This window comes from Aricia agestis, chromosome 18, assembly GCF_905147365.1.
Source record: "Aricia agestis chromosome 18, ilAriAges1.1, whole genome shotgun sequence".
In the NCBI taxonomy this organism is placed as follows: domain Eukaryota; kingdom Metazoa; phylum Arthropoda; class Insecta; order Lepidoptera; family Lycaenidae; genus Aricia; species Aricia agestis.
In genome coordinates this window covers 2,574,694-2,599,139 of record NC_056423.1, presented here as the reverse complement: position 1 = coordinate 2,599,139, position 24,446 = coordinate 2,574,694, and the positions used below count along the sequence as shown (strand labels likewise).

General features: G+C 41.2%; 1 protein-coding gene across 3 annotated transcripts; it reads right to left on the bottom strand.

Annotated features, from left to right (window-relative positions):
• LOC121735769 (C2 domain-containing protein 5) lies at positions 1-23,333 on the bottom strand. Of its 3 annotated transcripts, XM_042126692.1 has the most exons (23): positions 22,815-23,333; positions 20,310-20,463; positions 19,812-19,952; positions 17,393-17,553; positions 17,178-17,289; positions 16,189-16,255; positions 14,536-15,852; positions 13,349-13,533; positions 12,800-12,940; positions 12,198-12,357; positions 11,829-11,914; positions 11,431-11,536; positions 9,695-9,786; positions 9,069-9,187; positions 8,105-8,230; positions 7,479-7,569; positions 5,109-5,224; positions 3,331-3,429; positions 2,698-2,835; positions 2,177-2,350; positions 1,653-1,808; positions 987-1,091; positions 1-134 (listed from the first exon to the last, which is right to left on the bottom strand). In XM_042126692.1, the coding sequence occupies exons 1-23, from the start codon at positions 22,992-22,994 to the stop codon at positions 87-89; spliced, it is 4,074 nt and encodes a 1,357-aa protein (XP_041982626.1). In that variant the 5' UTR covers positions 22,995-23,333; the 3' UTR covers positions 1-86. The 3 variants fall into 3 exon arrangements, with proteins under 3 accessions (XP_041982626.1, XP_041982625.1, XP_041982627.1); XM_042126691.1 differs by having other exon boundaries at positions 13,349-15,852; XM_042126693.1 differs by lacking the exon at positions 14,536-15,852.
• Between the last annotated feature and the right edge of the window lie 1,113 nt (positions 23,334-24,446).

Sequence of the window (24,446 nt, the reverse complement as noted above, 5' to 3'; positions counted from 1 at the left end):
AATTGATCGTCTAGGGGCCGCTAAAATGTCAAAATTTGCATGGAATTTTGTGTCTTGTTATTTTGATTACATTAATAGTATAACTATTACGTCACATGCACCACGTCGCCACCGACAGAGAGCAAACATTGACCCTGAAAAAAAAAACAAAAATATGATTTAAAAAGAGACATTAGGAAACAGCTTTATATTCGAAAATTGTTATCATTATGGTACAATTAAATAAATTTATTAATAAATAGATGACGGTCATACGTTACTTTGTTAGGTAATGACAAGTCAATGTTAATCGTGATGTGACGTCTAAACCTAACATAATCTTGATCAAACAATATCTGCCTTTAATGGTCCGCCCATGCATCTATTTCTCTGCTGTCAGAGAAATAGATTTATCAACAGATAGCGGACCAAATTTTTTCCTAAGGGCCTGTGGGATATGTGTGGTGGCCACAAAGGAAGATCTTCCGACCGAGCGAGCTGGTATGCCCGGTCAGGCCGGAGCCCACGTGATACATTTCAGCTGTCGTATAATATATACCGACGCGCTCAGAAAACTTCGATAGCGCGATGCAGGAATGTTAGGCAAATTGTGGGTACCGCCACAGGCCTTTCCACACGACGTGCTTTTGCGCACTGACGACGCGCGTTTCTGATGCGCTCGTCTTCTGCGCGTTTTCATCGCGTTTTGGCAGATATAAAGTTTCAAACGTGTCGTCGGCTTCCTTTTGTCGGTTTGCTGAGCGTTCAACTTGCGTTTGCATCGATACAAACGAACGTAAAAAAGTCGTGTGAAAGGGCCCTAAAGTAAAGGCCTTGTCACACTAGCGGTTAGCGGGCAGAGCGGTTTCGTGGTGCCCATAAATAAGGCCCTAAGTGACGTATTGCACGAGCGGTTCAGGACAAACAGTCACCATCTTGACATTGGCATTGTGACTTGACATTGCGCCGTGCACGCGTCCACTGCCGCCATCTAGCGGTGAACTTACCTGGTTCTTGTGCGCGTTGTCCTGCAACATGAGCTGCGTCATGTAGAAGGAGGTGAGCGCGTTGCCGCCCAGCGCCGCCGTGTACGCGCGGACTATCGCCATCACCTGACAAAAGAAGAAAGAAAAATTAAGAAGGCTCTTTTAAGTGCCATAACTCACCGGGACGCCATCGCGACGTAGCCATGTGACGTTACCATGTCACCTCTAGCTCGCCGCAAAGCGGTGTTTTTAAGACTAACTTTAAGAAAAACAGCGCTTTGCGGCGATGTAGAGACGCCTTGCTTGGACGTCGCCATTGTAACGTCACTGGCGATGGCGTCGCGGTGAGTTATAGCTTTAAATAATAGAATAAAAGATGTTAAAGGATTGTAACGAGATTGTAGTGCACTAAACAGACCACAGTCCTGAATGGTATTATCGAAGTTTCTGAGATTGGAACTACATATTATTATTATCTATGTGGGCTCCGGCCTACATCACATAACCTCGCACGGTCGGAAGATCTGAATTTGTGCGTTTTTTGCATAAACTCTAAAGTGGATCCCAATAACATTGCTATAGGGTTCCATTATGCCTTGATGCCGCCCGTGCCCGCCGGCGCGTCGCTAGACAGCGCCACGCCCCCTGGACCTTATTACTACACGCCCAGGACTCAATATCGCTCACCTCGCACGTGAAGGTATGCAAGAACCCGCTGAGGCCGCCCAGCTCGCGCACCGCCGTCGTCTCGCGCACGAACAGCAGCCGCAGCGCGCACACCCGCCGCCCCGCGCCGCCCGCGCCCGCCGCTGCGCCGCTAGATAACGCCACGCGTCCCGGACCCTGCGCACGCGCATACTTATTATAAATTCGTTGTTCCACTTGCAATATAATACATACGGGAGGTAAAAATATAGTAATTGTAAATTCTTTGTTTCGCTTGAAAACGTAAAATAATTAATACGTAACACTCTACATATACACAATTATGACGAATTAGATATTTCCAAGGACTTTGTGAACCCGTTATGTAGCCTATATCTGTATATTTTTATCAGAATTCGCCTAGTACTTTCGAAGAATATAATTATGTTAAATTTATTCATTAGAAATAATGTATTATAATTTATAATCAATACGTTGACCTTGAAATGTCACCTTATGCTTAAGAAAAAAAAATGCATGTGGACGAAAAAAAATACAACACTTACCGGCCCATTATTCTTCTCCTCCACCTGATCCGGTGGACTCTTGGCGAGCTGCTCCTCGTCCAGGGCGAATATGTCGTCGTCGTCTTGGTTACCGTTCCTCTCGACTGCGGGTTCCAACTTGGAGGGGTCCTGCAGGGGTATAGCGGTTCCGGACACGACGAGTTGGATTTCGTCCTGAAATGCACATTTTGTAAGTAAAAAAAATACACGCATGTGCGTACGTGCGAACGCACACATGCACGCTTCACACGTTATAATAAACTTCGTTCTATCGTTACGGGCATATGACAAAATGTCGTAGGTCCACCATGTGTTTATCGAGACTACTACTTCTCTGATAGTCCTCATGGGTATTTATTTATTTATTTGCCTTAATAAATAAATATCCAGGGCAGGTTCAGGTGGTAAGCGGGCGCAGCGAGCACGGCGGGCTGCAGGCGGCGCAGCTTGTACCGCGCGGCCGCCAGCGTCCGACCGACACACCTGCACGCACACCTGTAACCACACCTGTATATACTCACATCGGGCAGGTCCAGGTGGTAAGTGGGCGCGGCGAGCGCGGCGGGCTGCAGACGGCGCAGCTTGTACCGCGCGGCCGCCAGCGCGCTCGACACCATGCGCTCCGCCTGACACCCGCCGCCGATGCGCGCACGCCACACCTGTACACGTAATTTTATAAAGTTTGAAGCTTATACACGGAATATTTTACAAGTAAATACTAAGAAAATATTTCAAGAGATACGTACAATTGTGTACCTTTATGTTGTAAGTATATAAAGTTTAAAGTTTTTCTGGTATTTTTTTGATTATCTGCTATTTTCTGTCCCTTGTTTGTTTAATTAAGATGTTTTTGTTCATTTATTTTAACGGTTCATAGTTTGTTCAATCCAACCAATGAAAGTATGACACGCTCATGCGTACCGATCATCAGCGATCGCAAACTCAAACATATTTCCTTCTAAAAATACTACAAATAAATATCCTTGCACACGTACACTTTATACGCTCACGCAAGCACACTACGATAGGCCCTAATGGGCGCACACATTAAAAAATATCCACACACACACTCACTCACACACACACACACACACACACACACATCTAATATATTATTAATTATTAATAACCGTTCACACACGCACGCTGCGTACCTGCGTGAAGGCGTGGGGTGGGGCGCGGGCGGGGCGCAGCGCGGACGACATTAGCACAGACGCCGGCCGCCGCTCCGCCAAGGCACGGGCTGTCTCCACCTGAAATAGTTTACTTCATTATATAAAAGGAACCGATCCGAACAACACGTCAAGCGACCCGTGACCGACAAAAAATTAAAAATAAAATGTCACTTAATGACATGTGGCCCAGGCCATTTAGCCGAAACTTTTTCGTTTTCGCTTCGTTATATAATCGCCAATCAAAATGTATGGAATTGACATAAGACGAGTCGAACGTCAACGTCATATTAACGAACGCTTATGTCAATCCCATGCATTTTCATCGGCGATTCTCTAACGAAGCGAAAACGAAAATATTTTGGCTCACTCCCCAGGTTTGCTCTTAGCCACTACGAAGCAGCGGCTGCGTCAGTCGCTAGACTAATGCTCGTAGAAAATGTTATGTATATTTTTAATTTAGTAATTTTTTTAACATTTGAGTTATGTTGTGTCCAGTTAATTTGTCGCTGCTTGGTAACTTCGCGATTTATGAAAATGAAATGAAGTTTTTTTTATGAAATAAGGGGCAAACGAGCAAACGGGTCCCCTGATGGAAAGCAACTTCCGTTGCCCATGGACACTCGCAGCATCAGAAGAGCTGCAGGTGTGTTGCCGGCCTTTTAAGAGGGAGTAGGATAATAGGGGAGGGTAGGGATGGGAAGAGAAGGGAATGGGGTAGGGGATTCGGCCTCCGATAAACTCACTCACTCGGCGAAACACAGCGCAAGGCCCATTCGTGCCAAAGCATGGCTCTCCCATGTCTAAAATAATATGTCAGAAAGTTAGGACACAGCTAGGATATACCAGAGTAGACAGAATTATGGAGTATGCCGACTTAGAACTGATGTTGAAATTTTTAAATTTGACGTATTATGACGAAAATCGTCGCTAGGGTTGTTAACTTGTTACCTACGAATTTAAAACTATGACATATTCGCTGGACGTGTTCCTCTTTGGTCGTATTGTTGTGTTTTGGCACATGCGATTAAAATTGTCAGAATCCAATTTTCAAATCTTTATTTTAAATACTTATTTAAAAATAAATTATGTCAGCCAGCGCGAGGCACATTCCGTTCATAATCCTAGTGAAACCCGACGAATTTGACGGATATTGAAACCTGTCCGTTTCTTTGCAGTCGAACTACTGGTAGTTATGTCTATTGTGGATATACCATGAAATTGATTCATAGGCAGATGACTGACCCGCTCCGTCACTTGGTCGAGTTATGTCAATTCAATGCAAGTCGTGATCTGTCGACTGGGTTTGACATAAACGCGACCAAATTGCGTAGGTCCGCCATCTGTTTATGAATTAACTTCTCTGATACTAAATCTTCGGCCTCGTTCAATTCAATCACGCAGGCTTCCTTGTACATAGCTCGAGTGCTGGCGGCACCTCCCTCTCGCATTCCAGTAGGACGCCATTGGTAATGTGTGAGAGAGAAAGGTAAATATAGCGAGGCAGGTATACGTACGCAAGCGTCCTTTTCCGCACATAGCTCGAACGCTGGCGTTTTCTCCCCCTCGCATTCCGGTAGGACTCCATTGCTCATGTGTAAGAGAGAGGGATAGACTTAGAGAGATACAGGTATACGTACGTCCTCGGCCTCGGTCAGTTCGAGCACGCAAGCGTCTTTGTCCGCACATAGCTCGAGTGCTGGTGGCTCCTCCCCCTCGCATTCCAGGAGAAGGGTAGACTTAGAGAGACAGATACGTACGTCCTCAGCCTCGTCCAGTTCTAGCACGCAAGTGTCCTTGTCCGCACATAGCTCGAGCGCTGGTGCCTCCTCCCCCTCGCATTCCGGGAGCACGCCATTAGGTATGTGTTCTGGAGCTGCAAAAAAAAAAAAATTTTATTTAACACAGCCAGAGTTTATAAAATGGTAAAAGGATAACAATCAACATAATTAGAACTGTTAATATCCATACTAAAGCTCTGGTTTTCTCCAACAGCGGTGCCGTCGTGTTGCGGCCGTAATGCAGCGGTGAATGACGTCACTAGAACATTGTCTATGTGGGCGGTATGGCGCGGTTGTCTGGAGAACGATGTCAATTACCGTTCTCTAGGAAACCGTGCTTCCATGGACAAGCAATTACAATTCTAGTGACGTCATTCACCGATGTATGACGGCGCCGCTTTTGGAGGAAACCGGAGTTTTACATTTGAAAGGTAGCGACTTGATTTTACGTCGCATAAGCTCCAAAACTACCGTGCCAATTTTGATAAAGTTTGGACGGGGGAAAAGTAGATAAAAAGAGAGTAGTCAGTGTCCGAAATTCATCGTGCTTTACGACAAGACTAAGCCCGGCCGCGCACTAGCGGCCAGGCCGCGGCGGCCTTCGAAAGTATACCATACTTGGCCGCTTGACAGCGTGCGGCCAGGTGCGCGTGGTCTATGGCGGTTTCATACTAAGGTATCTATCTCGATGGCCGCAGCGGCCTAACCGCCGCGGCTTCGCCGCTAGTGCGCGCCCGGGAAGGCTTTTTACAGACGAACGGCACTTGTCAACGACACGTACCTATGTAAGTAGCCTATGTTCTTTTTCGTGGTAAAGTCAGTAAGCGCTCTTACTGAGTTTACCACGAGTAAGATCATAGGCTACTTTTAATTTTGGCAAAATGCAAGGTTCTGGAATCATAGTATCACGTTAATAACTAAACTTTATTTTATTTTTATTTATTTATTTAGGTAACAAACAGTATTTAACAAATATTTATAAACGTTTTAACTACAACTAGACCTAAAGTACCATAACATCAATACAAAACATTAACATTCCAAAAAAATACAACTAATACAATATATATATGTTTTATAAATATATAAATGTATCCTAGAACCTACACATCATGAACCAAATATTACCTCATTTAATTCTCTTATGAATTGTCTTAAATTATTTGAAAAAATATCAACAGAATTTAGATTTCTATTGTAGGAGGAACATGATCGCCTGAAGAAGGTATTTCTCGCATAGTTTGTATGATAGGGCGGGACATAAAACGTGTCTATACTACGTGAAGATGGTCGCGGGACTTTTAAATAAATTTTGCTTATGAGATTTGAGGAATTAATGGAACTATGTAGAATTTTGAAAAGAAACACACTATCTAGATATTTACGCCTTAAGTCTAATCGTTGAATATTATGTCTTGCTGCACTCTCAAGATGGTCAGTAGACCATGAGCCAGACCTAAAATCTAGTGTCTTCAAAAATTTAAATTGGATCCTTTCAATACGTTTGATGTTAAAAGCATAATCCGGATTCCAAACAACACTCGCGAACTCAAGAACACTTCGAACATAAGCATTATGCAACAGCTTAAACGTTTCTACGCGTTTAAAAGGTTGACCTATACGAATAATTGTTCCCAGTTGTTTATAAGCTTTAGCTACAATCCCGTCGATATGTTCATTAAAATTCAGCTTGGAATCCAGGGTTACTCCCAGATCACGTATTGAAGACACCCGACCAAGGGCTCGACCACTAATCCTGTAGTTAAAAATGATTGGGTTTCTCTTCCGCGTGAAAGTTATAACGTGGCATTTGTCTGTATTTAAGTATAATTGGTTAGATTCACAATATAAGTCGAGACTATTCAGATCGTTTTGTAATTCAATACAGTCATTATTTGTCTTGATAATTTTATAGATTTTTGTGTCATCTGCATAGAGAAGGTGATGAGAATTCCTGAAACATTTTCGAATATCATTTACGTACAGTATGAAAAGAAAAGGTCCCAGAATTGACCCCTGTGGAATGCCCGACCTGTTCACTAGAAACGTAGATTGATATTCCTTTAGCGCGACTGCCTGACTACGATTAGATACATAAGACTCCACCCATCTCAGTAAATCGCCGTGAACGCCGAGCTCCAAGTTTTTTGATGAGAACTAAATGATTGCTTTTATCAAATGCCTTCGAGAAATCGGTGTACACGGCGTCTACTTGGTATTCTGCATCCATGGCGTTAAGCATAAAGTCTGTATGAGACACTAAATTAGTAGCAACCCCACGAGACTTACGAAAACCATTCTGTTCGTCAGATAGAGCATGATTTATTTGTGTGCATAAAGTAAACTTACCGACATCATATCCGTTTGTTGCTTTATTCGCGTTGAACGTGTCCCACAGAGCTTTTTGAATTTCCATTGCGTTTTTGTCCTTTTCTGATGCCTGAAATATCAAAATATTATGATGTGATGGATTACCTATACCTACAATTAATGTTCTGTTTGCAAAAGTATCTGTCAGCAGATATTTTAGTATTTTAAGGGCCTGTTTCACCACTTTCTGATAAAGTGCCTAATAGGCTATTCACAACTTTTTGACAGATTCTCCATACTTAATCTGTCAAGTTATTTGGTGGATAGCCTTATCAAGAAGTGATGAAACAGGCCTTAAAACTAAAAAGAACTATTTGTTAAAAAAAGCTATCTACATCTGCTGCCAAGAGTATCGTTTACCATTTCTGATGTACCATCGAGGAAATTGATTCCTAGGCAGATGACGGACCTACGTCATTAGATATATCATGACATAACGCGACAAAATTACGCAGGTCTGCCAACTGCCTACGAATCAAATTTTCTGATGGTGCATCAGCTATACTCCACTCGGGCTAACTTGTCGCTAGCGGTCATTGAGTCCCCGTCAAAAACTTGTCATTTTCCATATAAACCGCGATTGACAGTGAAGTTTGTTCGCCGACCTTAATACGCGGCGGCGCGGGGGGCGGCAGCGCGGCGAGACGCACCGCGGCGCCGCTTGCCAGCGCCATGACGCAGCGCTCGCCGATCGCCACCTGCGTCTGCAGCGAGAACAGTGCGTTCGCACCCTGAAATGGTATTATACTATTAGTAAGATCCTGCTTTTTAAATATAACATTAATACAGCTTACACATAATTCGGAACACATCAAACAGCAACTAATCACGCCAAAGGTATAAGTTTCGAAATATAATCCAGTATCCTGGCCGGAACTTATGACGTCAAGAATCGACGCTTTAACGTTGTTAGTGGCGGCCGAAAAGGAAGATCTTTCGACCGAGGGAGATAGCATGCTCGGTCAGGCCGAAGCCCACTGACGTCATTTCAGTATAATTTTTGTATATAATATCTTGCCGTTCTCCGAAACTTCGATAGCGCGATGCGGGATTGTTAGGTGAATTGTGGGTACCGCCACAACGCCATACTGTTGTTTAGTATCGAAATACATACAGACATATACGCCCGTGTATTGACGTATATGACTTTGTTGGGATGTTATTAATCTTATTAATAAAATCTTCTTTTTTTTTTTAATTCAAAATGCGTCTATCTATCTGGCTGCTACGCGGCGGCTAAGCCGATTTACACAAAATTTGGTATAAAGATACTTCGAGAGACGAGAAAGAAATTAAGACAGTTTCCGTTGCGAAAAAAAATTATGGTTTCTGCGCACTAAACGGCGCATTTAGCGTCATACAACTAATACGTCATAGTTGTCTTAACAGTGGCACACACATATGACGTCGAATTCTTAAGAATTCCAATGTACTGGAAAGCCAGTGTACTGGCACTGGCTTACATTTCGGAACTTCCGCTTCACTTATTAGTTATTACTCACCTGCATCCTCAGTACACTGGATTCCATTTCTGGGTCATGTCCATAATCCGCTTCACTTATCACTCACCTGCATCCTAAGCTTAGCAAGCAGCAGCTTGTGCAGCTCGTATTCCAGGAAGGGTAGCTGGTCGGACAGGTCCCGAGCGCCCGGCTCCGCGGAGGGCGGCGCGCGACGACCACGAGCCGCTGGAATACGGGCATGTTAAAACGGGTCGCAGATTAGCGGGGAGCCTTTTAGCGGCCTCCAAAGTGGTTTACAAATTTAGCCCCTCGGGCATTTTTATATTATAACTAGCTGTTCCGGCAAACGTTACTTTGCCATATAAAGTATTTCGCCCATATTATTTTATTGAAGTGACTAAATAAGTATGTCACCATGGCAACGTCCATCGCTAACCCGTCGCACAAACAATGGTCGCCGTCAGTATCGAGTTGTAATAATTTACTATTATTTATTCAACAAATGCACTTATCAATATAAAAAGTAGATGTTGTCCGATACACAACCCTAGCCGATATGCTCGCTAAGACTCACGAAAATCGGTCGAGTCGTTTCAGAGGAGTTCAATTACGCACACCGTGACACGAGAATTTTATGTAATAGATAGTTACAAACTTGAATTTCTGGTATAACGAATCATCCAAACAGTCGACATAGATATTCTTAACAGTATAAAAATTAAGTAATCTTACCAACAGCAGTGACGACGACGGATTTCCCGTATGACACCAGTCTGCTGGGCTTGGCGCACGTCGCCAGCAGCACTGTAGGGACGCGCGCTCGACTGCAATACAAAAGCGTTTGTATCTATAATACAATACAGTACTAAATTTACTGTATAATAAATTAAAAAATCGGCCAAGTGCGAGTCGGACTCGCGCACGAAGGGTTCCGTACCGTTATAGAGCAAAAGTAAGCCACAAATTGTTTTTTTTTGTATGGGAATTGGGAGCCCCACTCATTTTTTTATTTTATTTTAATATTAATAATATTATTATTAACTAGACGTTCCGCGCGGCTTCGCCCGCGTAAATTAGATATTTTACAGAAAAAATTGTCCACAAAAAAAGGCCTATGATCCTTCACGTGGTCTACTTCTTATCTGATCCAAATAACAGAAAAAATGCTCTAGTAGTTCGTGTCTCGTGAGATAATACCTTTCAAATAATTTCCCCGATTTTTCCACATTTTACTATATTTCTTGGCTTCAATAAGTTTTAGCGTGATAAAATATAGCCTATAGCCTTCCTTGATAACTGAGCTATCTAACACTGGAAGATTTTTTTAAATCGGACCAGTAGTTCCTGAGATTAGCGCGTTCAAGTAAGCCCTTTCAAATAATTTCCCCAGTTTTTTCCACATTTTCCTCTATTTCTTCGCTCCTATTAGTCTTAGCGTGATAAAATGTAGTCTATTGCCTTTCTCGATAACTGAGCTATCTAACACTCAAAATAATTTTTCAAATCGGACCAGTACTGCCTGAGATGAGCGTGTTCAAATAAGCCCTTTCAAATAATTTTCCCCGTTTTTTCCACATTTTCCTCTATTTATTCGCTCCTTTTAGTCCTAGCGTAATAAAATATAGCCTATAGCCTTTCTCAATAACTGGGCTATCTAAAACTGAAATATTTTTTTAAATCGGATCAGTAGTTCCTGAGATTAGCGCGTCCAAATAAACCCTTTCAAATAATTTCCAACCGTTTTTTTCTACATTTTCCTGTATTTCCTCGCTCCTATTAGTCTTAGCGTGATAAAATATAGCCTATAGCCTTCCTCGATAAATGGACTATCTAACACTGAAAGAATTTTTCAAATCGGACCAGTAGTTCCTGAGATTAGCGCGTTCAAACAAACAAACAAACTAACAAACTCTTCCGCTTTATAATATTAGTATAGATTATTAAAGTACACATATAATAAAGGATTTTATAAAAATTTCAAGTGTCTAATTGTTACCATTATTGAAATCGAGCAAAAAAGGCCAAAAAAATCATGTTTCTTGTATGGAAGCCCCCTTCATTATTAATTTTATTTTGTTTTTAGTATTTGTTGTTATAGCGGCAACAGAAATACACAATCTGTGAAAATTTCAGAAATCTAGCTATAGCGGTTTTTGAGATACAGTCTGCCGACAGACAGACGGACAGACAGACGGACAGACAGACGGACAGACAAACGGACAGACAGACGGACAGACAGACGGACAGACAGACGGCCAGACAGACAGACAGACAGATAGACGGACAGACAACGAAGTCCTATTAATAGGGTCCCGCTTTTACCCTTTGGGTACGGAACCCTAAAAACACCCCCTAATTCTAAATTCGAGGGTTAAAAACTACATTTTATATGGCGAGCGTGTAGCAGTCGTCGGTGGTCATGTCCGTATTCCATATAAATAGTGTAGCGGCCAGTAGCTGCTACTCACCGACAGCCGCCGCAGCCGGCCAGCTCGGCGCGGTAGGGCGGGGCGCCGGGCGAGTACGGCACGTGCGCCGCGCCGCACGACTCCTCCTCCTCCGCATTATCGCCAACTGCGGAGAGATAACAGTGTTTCAAGGATGCTTTTGACATTGACGTCACTTTTGCTGTCATGCGAGCAACACGCGCGCGACTAGGAGCGTGTTGTCACTTGTCATCCGCAAACGGATTAAATCCGCGCGCGGGCGATAACATGTATGACAGGAAAATTGCAGGAAAATATTAAAATCGGGGTCCTAATTTCAGTCAGGTAGTTTTACAGTTTCCTAGCTTATTTAAGAAGGAACAACTTTGTAAAGATTTTGGTCCTTCGAGCCAGTTTCTAACTATGTAATGTTTTATTACCTGTGACAGTGTCATCAGTAGCGAGGTCGCAGTCCAAGTTGATGACGGCAGCTGTTCCCGACGCTGACAGCACGCACACGTCTTCCCTGCAATTAAGAAATAGTTTTAACTTTACGTTCCTCCGGGCACTGGTCTTTTTCCTGCACTTAAAGTTTTTTTTTGCTTTTTTGCTCTTTTTTCACACGCACGGACGTACTACACACATACGCACGCAGACACACACGCACGTGACAGACGCGTGCTCGAAGTACCCGAGCACGGCGGTGCAGTGCAGAGCACGCGCGTCCGCAGCTCCGCCCACCCCGCGCGCGCCGCACTCTCCCCGCCCCCGTCTACAACGCATGCACACACCCACACATAATCACGCACCTGACAGACGCGCGCTCGCTGTACCCCAGCACGGCGGTGCAGCGCAGCGCGCGCGCGTGCGCACGTATCTCCGTCCGCAGCTCCGCCCACCACGCCGCGCGCGCCGCACTCTCCCCGCCCCCATCTACGAGCTTCACCGAGCGAGAGCAGACTGTGCCGCCTGTGAGACAGAAATAACATGTGAGGGTGATAGACTATAAGCAACCTACGGGTACGTCAAAGAGATTCGCCATTGACGATCTCGCCAGGCCTGAATTGATGTCGTAAAAGTATAGGTAACGATTAGGCGTTTTGAAAAAAATTATAGCTAAGAAGGTCGGAACCTCCGATAGACTTCGGAACGAAGCGAGTCACGTCGCCGGCAAAACGTGACAGTGTTCGTTTTTAGTATAATATATAAAATATGTATGTTAGATTTAAGGTATTTGACATTTGTTATATGGGCCTCTGATGCCCGAAATAAATGATTTGATTTGATCACAATATCTGCGTATCAATGCAGCGGTAATTAATTTCTGATATAAAATCCTTTTTTTCTATCTACTTTTTTACTTGAGCAGTAAGCTTCAGAAAGTCTACTAGTCTACCAGAAAAGAACATACCGATATGCACGATGAAACCCGGCGGGAACTCTGTCATGGTGAGGAAGGGGTACTCCAGCATATCCAGGTTGTTGCTGTTCATGGAGGGTCGGAGAATCGCGCCACCGCCTATGTTGCCGACCGACGCGTTCTGGGATCCACCTGGATGCGGATGGACTAGATTAAAAAATCTAAATCAATGTCGTTGAGCCGAACGCTCCTGTAGGCCTACTACGAAACTGTTTTGAGACTCAAACAATCGGACGAGAATGCCGCGTCCTGCTCTAACACCATCATTTCACGTTTGTTAGAGTAGGACGCAGCATTGTCATCTGATTGTTTGAGTCTCAAAACAGTTTCATGGTACAAGGCCAGATTGCACCGTTTGTGATATACTTGTGTCAAGAGCTAATAGAATGTAGGAGGAACCAAAAACCATTGAATTGGTTAATTGTATTATAGTCATATTTCAAACTTCATGTTAATCGAAATTGTAACTATAATTGGCACGAAAAAATTACGAAGGAGCAAAGAGGTATAGAACTATATCTGAGCATAAAGTAAACAAACCTTTAGGTGTAACACTGAGGTCGGAATCCGAAGATCTTCTGTGTATACCGAGCGGCGTGGACGAAGAATTGAGCGACACGTTCTGAGCGTTGGAACTGCCCACTTCTCGTCCGCCAAACGACTCGTGCCTCGCGTGCTTCGGCGATCCCTTGTCCTTGTCACACTTATCGCGCTCTCGCTCGCTCCTGTCAACATCACACACTGCATGCGAGTTACCACACACGCTAGCGTTAGTATCTAGGCTATCACCCCTGTCTAGACTGGGCGACAGCGAATGTATGGTCTCTAGATGGGCACTAATGGGGTGGAAATGTTGCAACATCGGCTGGTTTGTTAATTTGCTCGGAATGACTAGATTAGTTTTGATGTTTTTAGACATTTTGGTCTCTTCTGATCTTATGCTGTCCTGTCTGACTAATGTCTTTTCTTTCTTTCTTCCTTTTTTGTTTTTTATCGATTCCCTCTTGTCTTTATCATCGCTATTTTTATTCTTATCTAATTTGATAGTTTTATTTTTATCGGACTCAGCATTTTCTATTTTTTCTAATTCAATGTTGACTTTGTCGAAGAATTTTTGGTTTTCTGCATTAATATCTGGGCTGGTCGGTATCAATAGCGACTGGACTTTATCGATTAAAATAACTTCCATTGCAGTATGAGTGAGACTCGCTGGTTTGACTTCGGGCTTCTCTTTCATGTGATGCAGTAAAGGTTTTGGTTTTTGTAAATGGTTATGATCTCTATCAGATGGGCCGCTAAAAGATGCTCGAGATTCGGGCTGGGAACCGATGTACATGGATACTTTACAGGTTTCTAATTCGTCGCTTTTATGTAAACGTTCGGGAGGCTGCTCCTTGTCTAACGAAAGCAAATCTGTGTAAGACAGAAAAGGATAGCCTAAAACTGTGTCACTGGGTGCCTTAGATGTGACATCGGAGCTCGACCCGGGTTGGCTCATTGCAGTTTTCGGGTCCTCGTGCTTTTTTTTGGGCAAAAGGGAGTAATGCGACAAGCTTTTGACCATGCGGCTTTTGGAAATTTTCGACAGCTGCTTCTTGATGCGTTTCGAGGAGCGGTAAACAAAGCTTTTTCTTTCTACTGGAGATGACGGGGCGCTTAAGGTGGTTTGCAGATTTTTATGTACAAAAATGCTAGGAAAATTAAAATTGTACTTTGCTGGTACGAACTTTTCATCATCCTTAGGAGCAGTTGAGGATACTTCACGGTTTTCCTGGCTATTAATTTTATTATCTGATTGTAAATTAGATTTGTCATCCTTCTTTTCAATTAGGTCTTTTACTTCGGCGTCGTCTTTTGTTTCTTTTAAATTTGGTTTTGATTCTTCTTTCGCTTCAGTTTTAGTATCGCTCTGAACATGTGAAGCAAGTTCTAGATCAGTTAGCTTTTGCTCCATCTGAGCTATGAAATTAGGATCAACATCATGTCTCAAAACAGAACTGACAAGAGAACTGGTAGTCTCCATTGACTGTTCACAATTACTTTTCATATCCGAACTGTCGTCTTCATCTTCATCAGACGTGGTATATATTTCGGAACTTTCTGCGGAAAGAGCAGATGAAATTGATCCAAAGTATCCAATGTCTCCGGGCAGTTTTAATAAGTTATCACTTCTTTCAACTATTGGACTCGTGGGACATGATTCGGATTTTTTTCTTTGGGGCTCAATGGGCATTTCATCACTTTTAATATTGTCTAAGGAGCTGCAGTGTCCTTCTGGTGTTTTTCTTTTATTGATATCGTTAATAACATCTTCCACGTGCATTTTCTTTTGCTCTTCTGCAACGTTAACCGTAGGTTCAGATTCGCTTGTTTTTCTCAGAGTAGAATCTGGTGAAGCTTCGGAATCTTGTGCTTCGGAAATACAAGCCAGACTTGTATGAGCGTGTATGACCGATCTCGCTAAAATAGACGCCATACCAATTCCCTCCTCTTCTTCACCTTCTATTTTTGCCAGTTTTGGTACTTTTATACGTTTGAATCGTCTCATTTCTTTTTTAATGTCATTAAGTGAAATACGCGATGTATCAGAGGATGTCGATCTTAGGGATATTTCGTCATCTTGTTTCTCGCTTTTTTGAGAATCTCTACGTCTTCTTCGAAACATGCTTCCCTTTAATTTCTTCAGTCTAGTCAACGGGCCTATGGAATTCGTTGTTGCCGTTCGTTTCAACAGCCTGTCAAGGTCGTCTTGATCTTCTGACAGATGTTTCAGACTTTTCTGCGAGATGTACTCGTCTTGGTAAATAGATCGTCCTCCAGTATACGGTTTGGGAGCTTCTGTGAAACCTGTCGGTTGTATGAGAGACTCGAAGCTTTTTTCATCATCATCACCACCGTCCGGTTCGTCCAAGAGTGATGGGTCTTTTGGGTTGAGAATGCCGACAATTTTAACCAGCTCCTCCTGATGGGTTTGGTAGTATTGGTTTAAATCTGTGACACTCTCTTCGTCCGTCGCCAAAATGTCTAAATACTTTTTCAATTGTCTGATGTTTTAAGTGATTTTAGTCAACAACAAACCATGCAAACATTCATAATAAGTGTTTTGTACAGAAAATTCCTTTAAATATATTAAAATTCAAATAACATTTAGACCTATACTCAAAGAACATTTGTGCTTCTCTAGAGGTAGAGGTTTAATGCGTGTTTTATTAATCATAAACATAATATATTACCTCTGGTATTCATTTGCAAAGATTTAAATAAAAAATTAAAATAATACCTAATAATTAATATAAGATACATTTTAAATTACGAAAAGGACTGACCATTATCTAGATTTTATATAATCTTACATAGGTAAAAAGGTTAAAAAAACTCACTGTTGTGTGCACGGGGGAAGATTGTTCGGTTGCGGATTGGGCAGCGGCTTGATGCTGACTGCTGTGCCTGATTCATACACAAATAGAAACGTTTATTCTATTTATATTATACTAGCTGTCCCGGCAAATGTTGTTTTGCCATAAAATGATTTTCCCTGTTTTCCTGCTTTTCTCTTGAAGTTTTTTCTGATATTTTTTTTCTATAGACCTTACAGAGCCCGAGACCTTTCCAACGAATATAAAATCGTGGAAATCGGTTCGTGCGTTCTGGAGTCAGGAAGGAAAACCCAACTTATTTTTATATATTAGACTATACTAATATTATAAAGCTTAAGAATTTGTTTGAACAAGGCCCAGCAAGCTAATATCAGGAAGGCTTTAGGAAATAATAACATCACACATATGAATGAGTTTCAATAGTTAAGTTTGAAATAAAAAATATCAGATATTTGGCTTAAGGTACGCGCTACAGACAGCTGTGTGAATTAGCTGTCTGTCTGCTCTCTAGCTGCAATTGGAATATCGGAAATCCTTATTATCATGGCGCTTGTAATACTTTTGTATACGATATATTTAATCCCACTTTTTGGCTTTGCAAAACAATGGAATAAAAAACTTGAGTGGTGTCAAGAGACACCCGGATGGAACGACGTTATAATAAAACGCCATCTATTGACGCCCAGGAATACTAAAAACGGCACTTTTGTGGAATTTTAATAAAATTTATTTAAGCGTCCGATACATGTCGCTGTTTATTCTCAAAAAACACCATCTAGTTGACGCACAGGAATACTAAGTACCACTCAATATATTATTATCAACGCCATCTACCCCTACTTCGTAGGTAAGTACTAAAAAGTGTCAAGGTCATCGTTCCGTCTAGCCTCCTTTCGAAACGCGTTACGCGCGATAAGGAACTTCGTTCCAATATGACTGAGTGCCTGGTTAAGTAACTTGAAGTTTTTATTATGCATATTTATTTACCATACCTATAGCTCTCGCGACGACGCCCGCTTCCCCTTCAAGGTCAAAGTCCTGTTGGTAGCCCACCACCGCGTTAGCTCCCAACTCTGCTGCCTTCAGACCCACTAGCCGCTGCACCTGAAAATACATCATTCATCATGTTTCCAATGCGGTGATCGAAACCACGACCTCCTGGTCAAGAGATTTGAGTTGAAATTAACATAGTTCGTCTATTACTAACCTGGTTACTGAGCTTAATGAAGGCGACCTGTCGGGCCTCGTTGGATGCTCGCGGGGTGCGGATCTTGTCTATCCACTGGTACTCAGGATCGTCGTTTACCACCAGCTCTTCAACGAACCCGTGGATAGCGGTCGCCTGGTAACCCGGGGGGATCATTGGACCTGATGAGAAGGTAGACTGTCATAATGGGGCATGGTCAACTTTTATTCTAGAAAAGTTCGTTTCATTGAGACCAGACCATCTACCAGGGAGTAATTTTATAGTAAACTAGCGGCCCGCCCCGGCTTCGCACGGGTGGACATTGATTTTTAAATAATTTTTTTTCAATCTTTATTTCTTAGTCAATCTTTATGTTAAGCAGAACAAAAAATGGTTTACACTATTTAGCCTGTAACTACTATATTATAATTATTATACACATTTTTACTGTATTTTTTTATATTTTAAGTGTTATGTTTGATTATTTTATCCTTACCTACAGAAGATAGATACTATTATTTATACTATTTTGGAATTTCTAAATGTATTTTTTTTTTGTTTAAAGTATTTTATGTTTTTTTTTTTGTAGTTTTATGCTTTATTATTTTATGCTTACCTACATCATACATGCGTAAAAGATTCCATTAAAACTGGGTTAAAGCTTCCCTGTAAACGATATTTGATGTTGTTTTATTTTGTGGCAGCAAAATAAATTTATTATCAGCAGCTCCAACTCGGGATAGGCCAACGTATAGTTGACCATGAGTAAAACATTATTTTCGTAGATCGATACCTACTAATTTGAAAGTCTGACCTAATTATACTTCCATCGGCATCGTGGGTATCGCAGACATCGTGGATATCGCAGACACAATAGATCTTCAATAATTGTTATGCTGGCAGCCGGCTGCCGCTATTGGAGATTTATAGTTATAGAAATTAATTATAATAGCAATCAAAAATAATAGTCATTCAAAACGTAATGAATTAATGAAGCACTATAATATTATCCCATCTATGAAGCGGCACCGGGCTGTCGCATAACTATTAAGTATATTATAAATCTATTGTGTCTGCGATGCCCATGATCGAGGTAATAATAATTAATATTTACGTGGACTCTCCGGGCGAGCACACCCGCGCGGCGCGCTTTGACGACGCCCAATTCGCAACGTGCAGCAGAAATCGTAATATTTTAATTTCGCCATAACATTAAAACCAAACGTCCAATTTTAATCATTCAAATACCAAATATTATCTACATTAACTGTACTTAGTAATGAAATAATTTATTTTGATAAGAATTAATGCCATGAGTAAAATAAAGGCATTTAAATGTAGTCCAAAAACATTTCAAGATTTTTTAATTAAAAAAATGGTTATTGTGCCTCTCAACATAGATAGGTATAGTGTGTCGCGGACTTTTTTGTAGATATTTAAAAGATCTACAATTACTTAGAACATTTTATGGTTCTATCTTTTATAGTTTAGGCAGCGTACGCGAAAAAAGTAACATTTCTGGTTGATTTTTTACACCTTGCGTCTGAAAATCCCAAATATCTTACGGAACCCCATTTTTTCCAAAATAAAATTTAGCCTATGTTCAGCAGAATTAATGTAGGATTCCAATGGTAAAAGAATGTTTCAAATCGGTCCAGTAATTTCGGAGCCTATTCAAGACAAACAAACAATTAAATCTTTCCTCTTTAGGTTAGGTTAGGTTAGGTTAGTTAAGGCAGCGTACGCAAAATAAGTAACTTTTCTGGTTGATTTTTTACACCTTGTGTCCGAAAAACCCAAATATGTTACGGAGCCCTATTATTTTCCAGAATAAAATTTAGCCAACGTTACTCATGGATAATGTAGCTTCCGAATGGTGAAATAATTTTTCAAATCGGTCCAGTAGTTTCGGAGCCTATTCAATTCAAACAAACAAACAAAAAATCAAATCTTTCCTCTTTATAATATTAGTGTACACTGTAGATGTAGCTATGTGAGCGCAGCACACATGAGCACTACATGACGAATGACACGACTGGCGAGAGATCAGACGCAGGACCGAGGCAAATCCGACGCATGGATCTCTTTGCAGACAGGACACGTCCTGTCTGCAAAGATGATACATCCATGATCACGATCAGACTATTATTGCATGACATTAAGATGCGAAAATTATTTTCTCGGCTGTATTATATTTATAAATGCAGAAATGAATAAGACATATCCTTTGCCTTTGCTTCTGGATCCTACTTATACTCCCTTTCTTACTCAATAACATTCGTCGCAGAAATCATGTCTCGCTCGCACTCGCGGCCACCGCGCTACACATGTTTCGCTCGCTTACGTTGAAGACCTGCGCGCCCACATTACAGCGCACCAGCCATGAAGCCTGTCGTCCTGCTCACACTCGCGGCTGCCGCGCTACACCTGCCTCACTCACAGTGGAAGAACTGCACGCCCACGCTGGAGGTCTTGTACTTGTTGAAGTCGGAGAACAGCTCCAGCTTGACCACCACGTGCAGCTCTCCGCGGATGCCGTGCAGCGTGTCGAACACTGGGAGCCAGCCCGACAGCACCGCTCCTGGAGCATAAACTTCATTACCCACTTTTCCACTAAATAAATTTTGTAACCGTATTATAGCCAAAGAAATGGACTGAGTCGTGACATCGATAAGTTTGGTTTGGCTTAAAAGAGCGGCGGTGGGTTTTATCGTGCCCGCAACTCAGTATTTTCCAAGGAGTTTAGTGGGTAGCCCGTAAGGCTGCGTTTCCACCAGAGATGTATGAAACTGAATGCAGAATTTCTGCCACCCGAAATTCTGCGACACACTACTCACAAATTACGCTCGTTTGGCTTCACCCATAACTGTCAGGCGACGGCCTGCCGGCGAACTGTTAATGTGTGGGCCCTTCAGGTTGTATTTCATTCATGTCTCACCTCCCGCAGCCCCAGTACTCGCGCAGCCAGCCTCCCGCGTCAGTAGCGGCGCGAGGCTGATCACCACCTTGCCGATGGCATCGTTGGCTGAATACGTGTCGTGATCCATCAGACGCAGCTGGAGCGGCTCATCCTGGAGTTCCGATTCATCCACCTGGATGGGACAAGACTTTATCAAGAAAACAAAACATAAAAGTAAATATGAAAAGGTTAGGAATCCCTAAGATAGATGTACCATCGAAACAATTGATTCACGAGCAGAGGGTGGACTGTAGATGTTCATTTGGTCGTTATGTCAATCCATTTTATTTTTTTGGCGTATGCCTCCTGTTTTTGGAGTTGCCTGCAGCATCAATTTATTGTTAATTCGTTATCTATAGCCTATGTTTGGTTTTACATAACGCGACCAAATTATGTAGATCTTCCATCTGTCAATGAATCAACATCTCTGATAGTACAAGAGTAGTACCGTATATATGTATATCAGCGGAATTGGCAAGATTAATTCCCTAATGTGGTTAAGCGTCAGATGACGAAAATGGTAACATGTCATATTTTGTTAAAAATTCCCTACAGTGGATTGACTAAATAAAAGTCACCCTGTACGGTTCCGTATTGCGCGTTCCGCATCTAAATACGTCAAGGACGCAAACAAAAACATTATGATAACGCGTACCTACTCGTAAGCCGTAGCGTAAATGACGTTTGACCACAGACGGCCGTCAGACGGACACCGAAATAGGACGCGTTTAACGCTAAATGATGACAGATTTGATAACTCAGGAGCCAGCGACAGTAAGACTCATTTCTTAATTAAGCTGAAAGTTTGCCTTCTATACATATAATATGACTTCTATAGAGGCAAGATCGACCAGCAACTATTTAGTTTCAGTCGTGGTTACTTTAGGAGGTATCCAGTTCTTAAGGTGTACCTAACCATCAATAAAGTATAAAGCTCAATTTTTTCGATTCAAGGGCTAGGTAGGTAATGTCGCTGGCTTTTGGGTTATGAGAAATTCCCTGCCGCTATTTACAACTGGATGTTTAGTACAAATAGTCTTTGCTTATAACGGGTCTTAAATTTTCCTTCTAAAATTCCTCACCATCAACATTGTCCATCGTATATTATGTTTCATTAGAGCAGTGTTTTTTAACCTTATTTGCAACCCCCCTGGTGAAAAAATATATTTTGTGACTGCCTGGCTCCTTCCCCACCCTATGCTTTTTTATGAAGTATGTATGTTTATGTATTATTATATTATATTCCTGTTGTTAAAATTCACCTATTTAATGCTTCAACTCCCAAGCGGCCACATGCGGCCGCGATAACAATAGATTTATTGTGTCTGGGTTTTCCATGATCGAAGGATTAAATAAATAATTTGTTACCATAATCTTTTTAGGCTAATTTCTTTAACTCCTCTTTGTCTTGTCATAAAATTTTGCAGAATCATTATAATAATATGATTTTATATTCTATTTCCTTGGGACTTGAAGTATCTCTTTTATCAATATTTTGGGATTTAAGCGGGAAGAGTGGACTGAGACACTTTTACATTCACAATATTATTGTCAATATAATTTAATCATTTATTAAGGATGACTGCATTGACAAAACCATCAGTCATTTTATAAAATAATATTGTAGTTATCTTTTAAGATAATAATTCAGTAAAAGGCCTACAATATTTTTAATAAAAACATATTATGATTTGTTTCTGAAATTCTATGCCTCAAACTTATGTAATATTGACAATCTTATCATTAATGTTTAATGTTATCTGTACACTGACAGTTTGGAAATATTCAATGATAACATAAATATTCAATGAAATCAATTAACATAATGAGCACAAAAAATCAGCTTTGATTAGAGTAACAAAAAGTTAGACTATATAAACTTTTTTTTTTTAAGTTTTAGTTTACTTTTTGATTTCCAAGATTGTTTTGGTGAGACCATAAAGTTAATATACCTAGCAGAATAGAGAAACAAAGACCTGAGTAAGAGAGATGTCACTATCAGTAACACTGCGTGGTAAAAAGAGACGTGTGATACATGACAGCAGCACTCTTTTTTTGACGACCAGTCGGCACGTGCCGCACGTTGACAATTTAATCTCATAGTATTCATGTTCAATCATGATTGTGTAAGTGTATACATACACATATTTTTCACACAGATGAAAACCAATTTTGGTTTCGCTTGACAGCTCGAGATTGTTGCTCTATTCCGCTAGGTATATTAACTTTATGGGTGAGACATATTGTTTATCTGAACAAATCTTACAGTTGGCAAGGACAATTATTGCTCACTAGATATTTTTACTTATGTCAGCACAGGAATAGAAATCCTGAATAATTGTAAGAACAATATTTTCTAATTAGTCTCCTTAGTTCTTTCTATAAAATTGTTGACAGAATGTCAACACTTCTATGTACCGAACCATTTTCAATAGGGCATAAAGGCAGGTAAATGGTACTTATGTATGGTAACCAGGAACTTACCTCAAATCTATACCACTCTGTGCTATTCCAATGTGGATTCAGCGATTTCCGACAGACATCAGTCTTGTGCGTTATGCCGCCAAATTTTATCTCGACAAATGCATCCGTGGTGTCGCTAGCTCTATCCATAACCGGCAGGTTTCGCCCAGCTAACACTTTAACCTTTATTTTTCCTGGCATTTTTACTATCGCACTTTTTCAACGTATCATAATTTTAAGACATAACACATAACCAAAACTTATAAGCTTATCGCTGAATTACGTAGTCACGTTATGCATACTGAATATTTACTAGCATTCATACAAGAACTTATAATTCGATTGCAATTTTTATTATAATGCTTCAACGTTAAAATGTAAACATCATAGTTATTGTTACACTGTCACTTCACAGTAACGTTACGTATTATTATCAAAGTCTACTGGATACCACGTTTGTCCTGTCTTTCTTATTTTCAGTAATGTTTATAAATAGAAAGATTTTATAAATAATTCCAACAGGCAGACCGCAGACGACATTTTCACAGCTGTTGAATGCGATGAAACGTCATTTGAGTTTTGACGGCTGACGTCATGCGAAATGTCACTTTGCATGGCAATTTGCCAATAATATATGAAAGATTTGCCACATAACAATGGTAAAAAAAAAGGAACTGGCCTTTCTGAATGAAAAATTTAATGGCAGCCATACACGCTACGGTCTACCGGAGAGGTCCACCTAGTGTGCAGGTATGCCTGCGCAGGTAGACTGGAATGTGTGCGGGAATAGACCTGCCTGCCTAGCATACGCCAACGAGATATCTCACTCTACATGTTTTCTCGATGTTTGATGGTTTGTATCTTCATCTCTAGCACGATAAACATTTTTTCTCGCGTAGATCTATCATTGAAATAACACATTTTTATAGAGTTTTGTCGAGTTAATGTCGAGATTTTGACATTATGAGACGTTTAGTTTTTATTAGAAACTAAACGTCTCATAATGTCAACTTTTTAATTATCTCGAGAGTGAGATATCTCGTTGGCGTATGCTAGGCAGGCTGTTTTTTGTACTGCACAGCCCACAGGCGACCGGCGCAAAATCGAAAATCAATAATTCTTTCCAGTTTTGACTTTTTGAGTGACACCTGCGCAGGCATACCTGCACAGGTGGCCTCTCCGGTAGACCGTAGCATGTATGGCTTACATAAGGAATACAATATTATTATTAAAAATCAAGAAATACTTACAACATATTGTCGTAAAATAGCAAGCATCTTGAATGTTGCCATAGGATTGTATGTAGTTGTTCGTCACTTGTCCCAACATTTTCCGTATGATTAGCTTTATAGAATCGAGGTAAAATTCCTCTTAGACCTTATAGGCTGTTTCTCCACCGAGAACGAGATTATTTGAGGCCGATAAAATGCAACTTTATGACCTAGGTGTTAGGTCCTAGGCTAAAGGTTTTCTATCTATCCACATTGGTGTAGCGACCCATGCTGCCAATGCTTCGTGCTGGCGTACAGCAAAACGATACAGGCTATAGCATAATTATTATGTCATATAGTGGCTTTTTAGGCACGGTCGGAAATTTTTTGTAAAAAAATACTCTGAATAAAAACTAGGTAAAATAATATTTTCATTCTCAGT

Bases quoted from the DNA above. Each gene is read 5' to 3' on its own strand.
- LOC121735769 (XM_042126691.1), bottom strand. From the start codon at position 22,994: ATGCCAGGAAAAATAAAGGTTAAAGTGTTAGCTGGGCGAAACCTGCCG. The intron at 16,256-17,177 runs GTATGGTAAATA...TGTATGAATCAG, and splicing joins CGTCGTCGCGAGAGCTATAG to GCACAGCAGTCAGCATCAAG. The intron at 2,836-3,330 runs GTACGCAGCGTG...TTACGTGTACAG, and splicing joins CACCCCACGCCTTCACGCAG to GTGTGGCGTGCGCGCATCGG.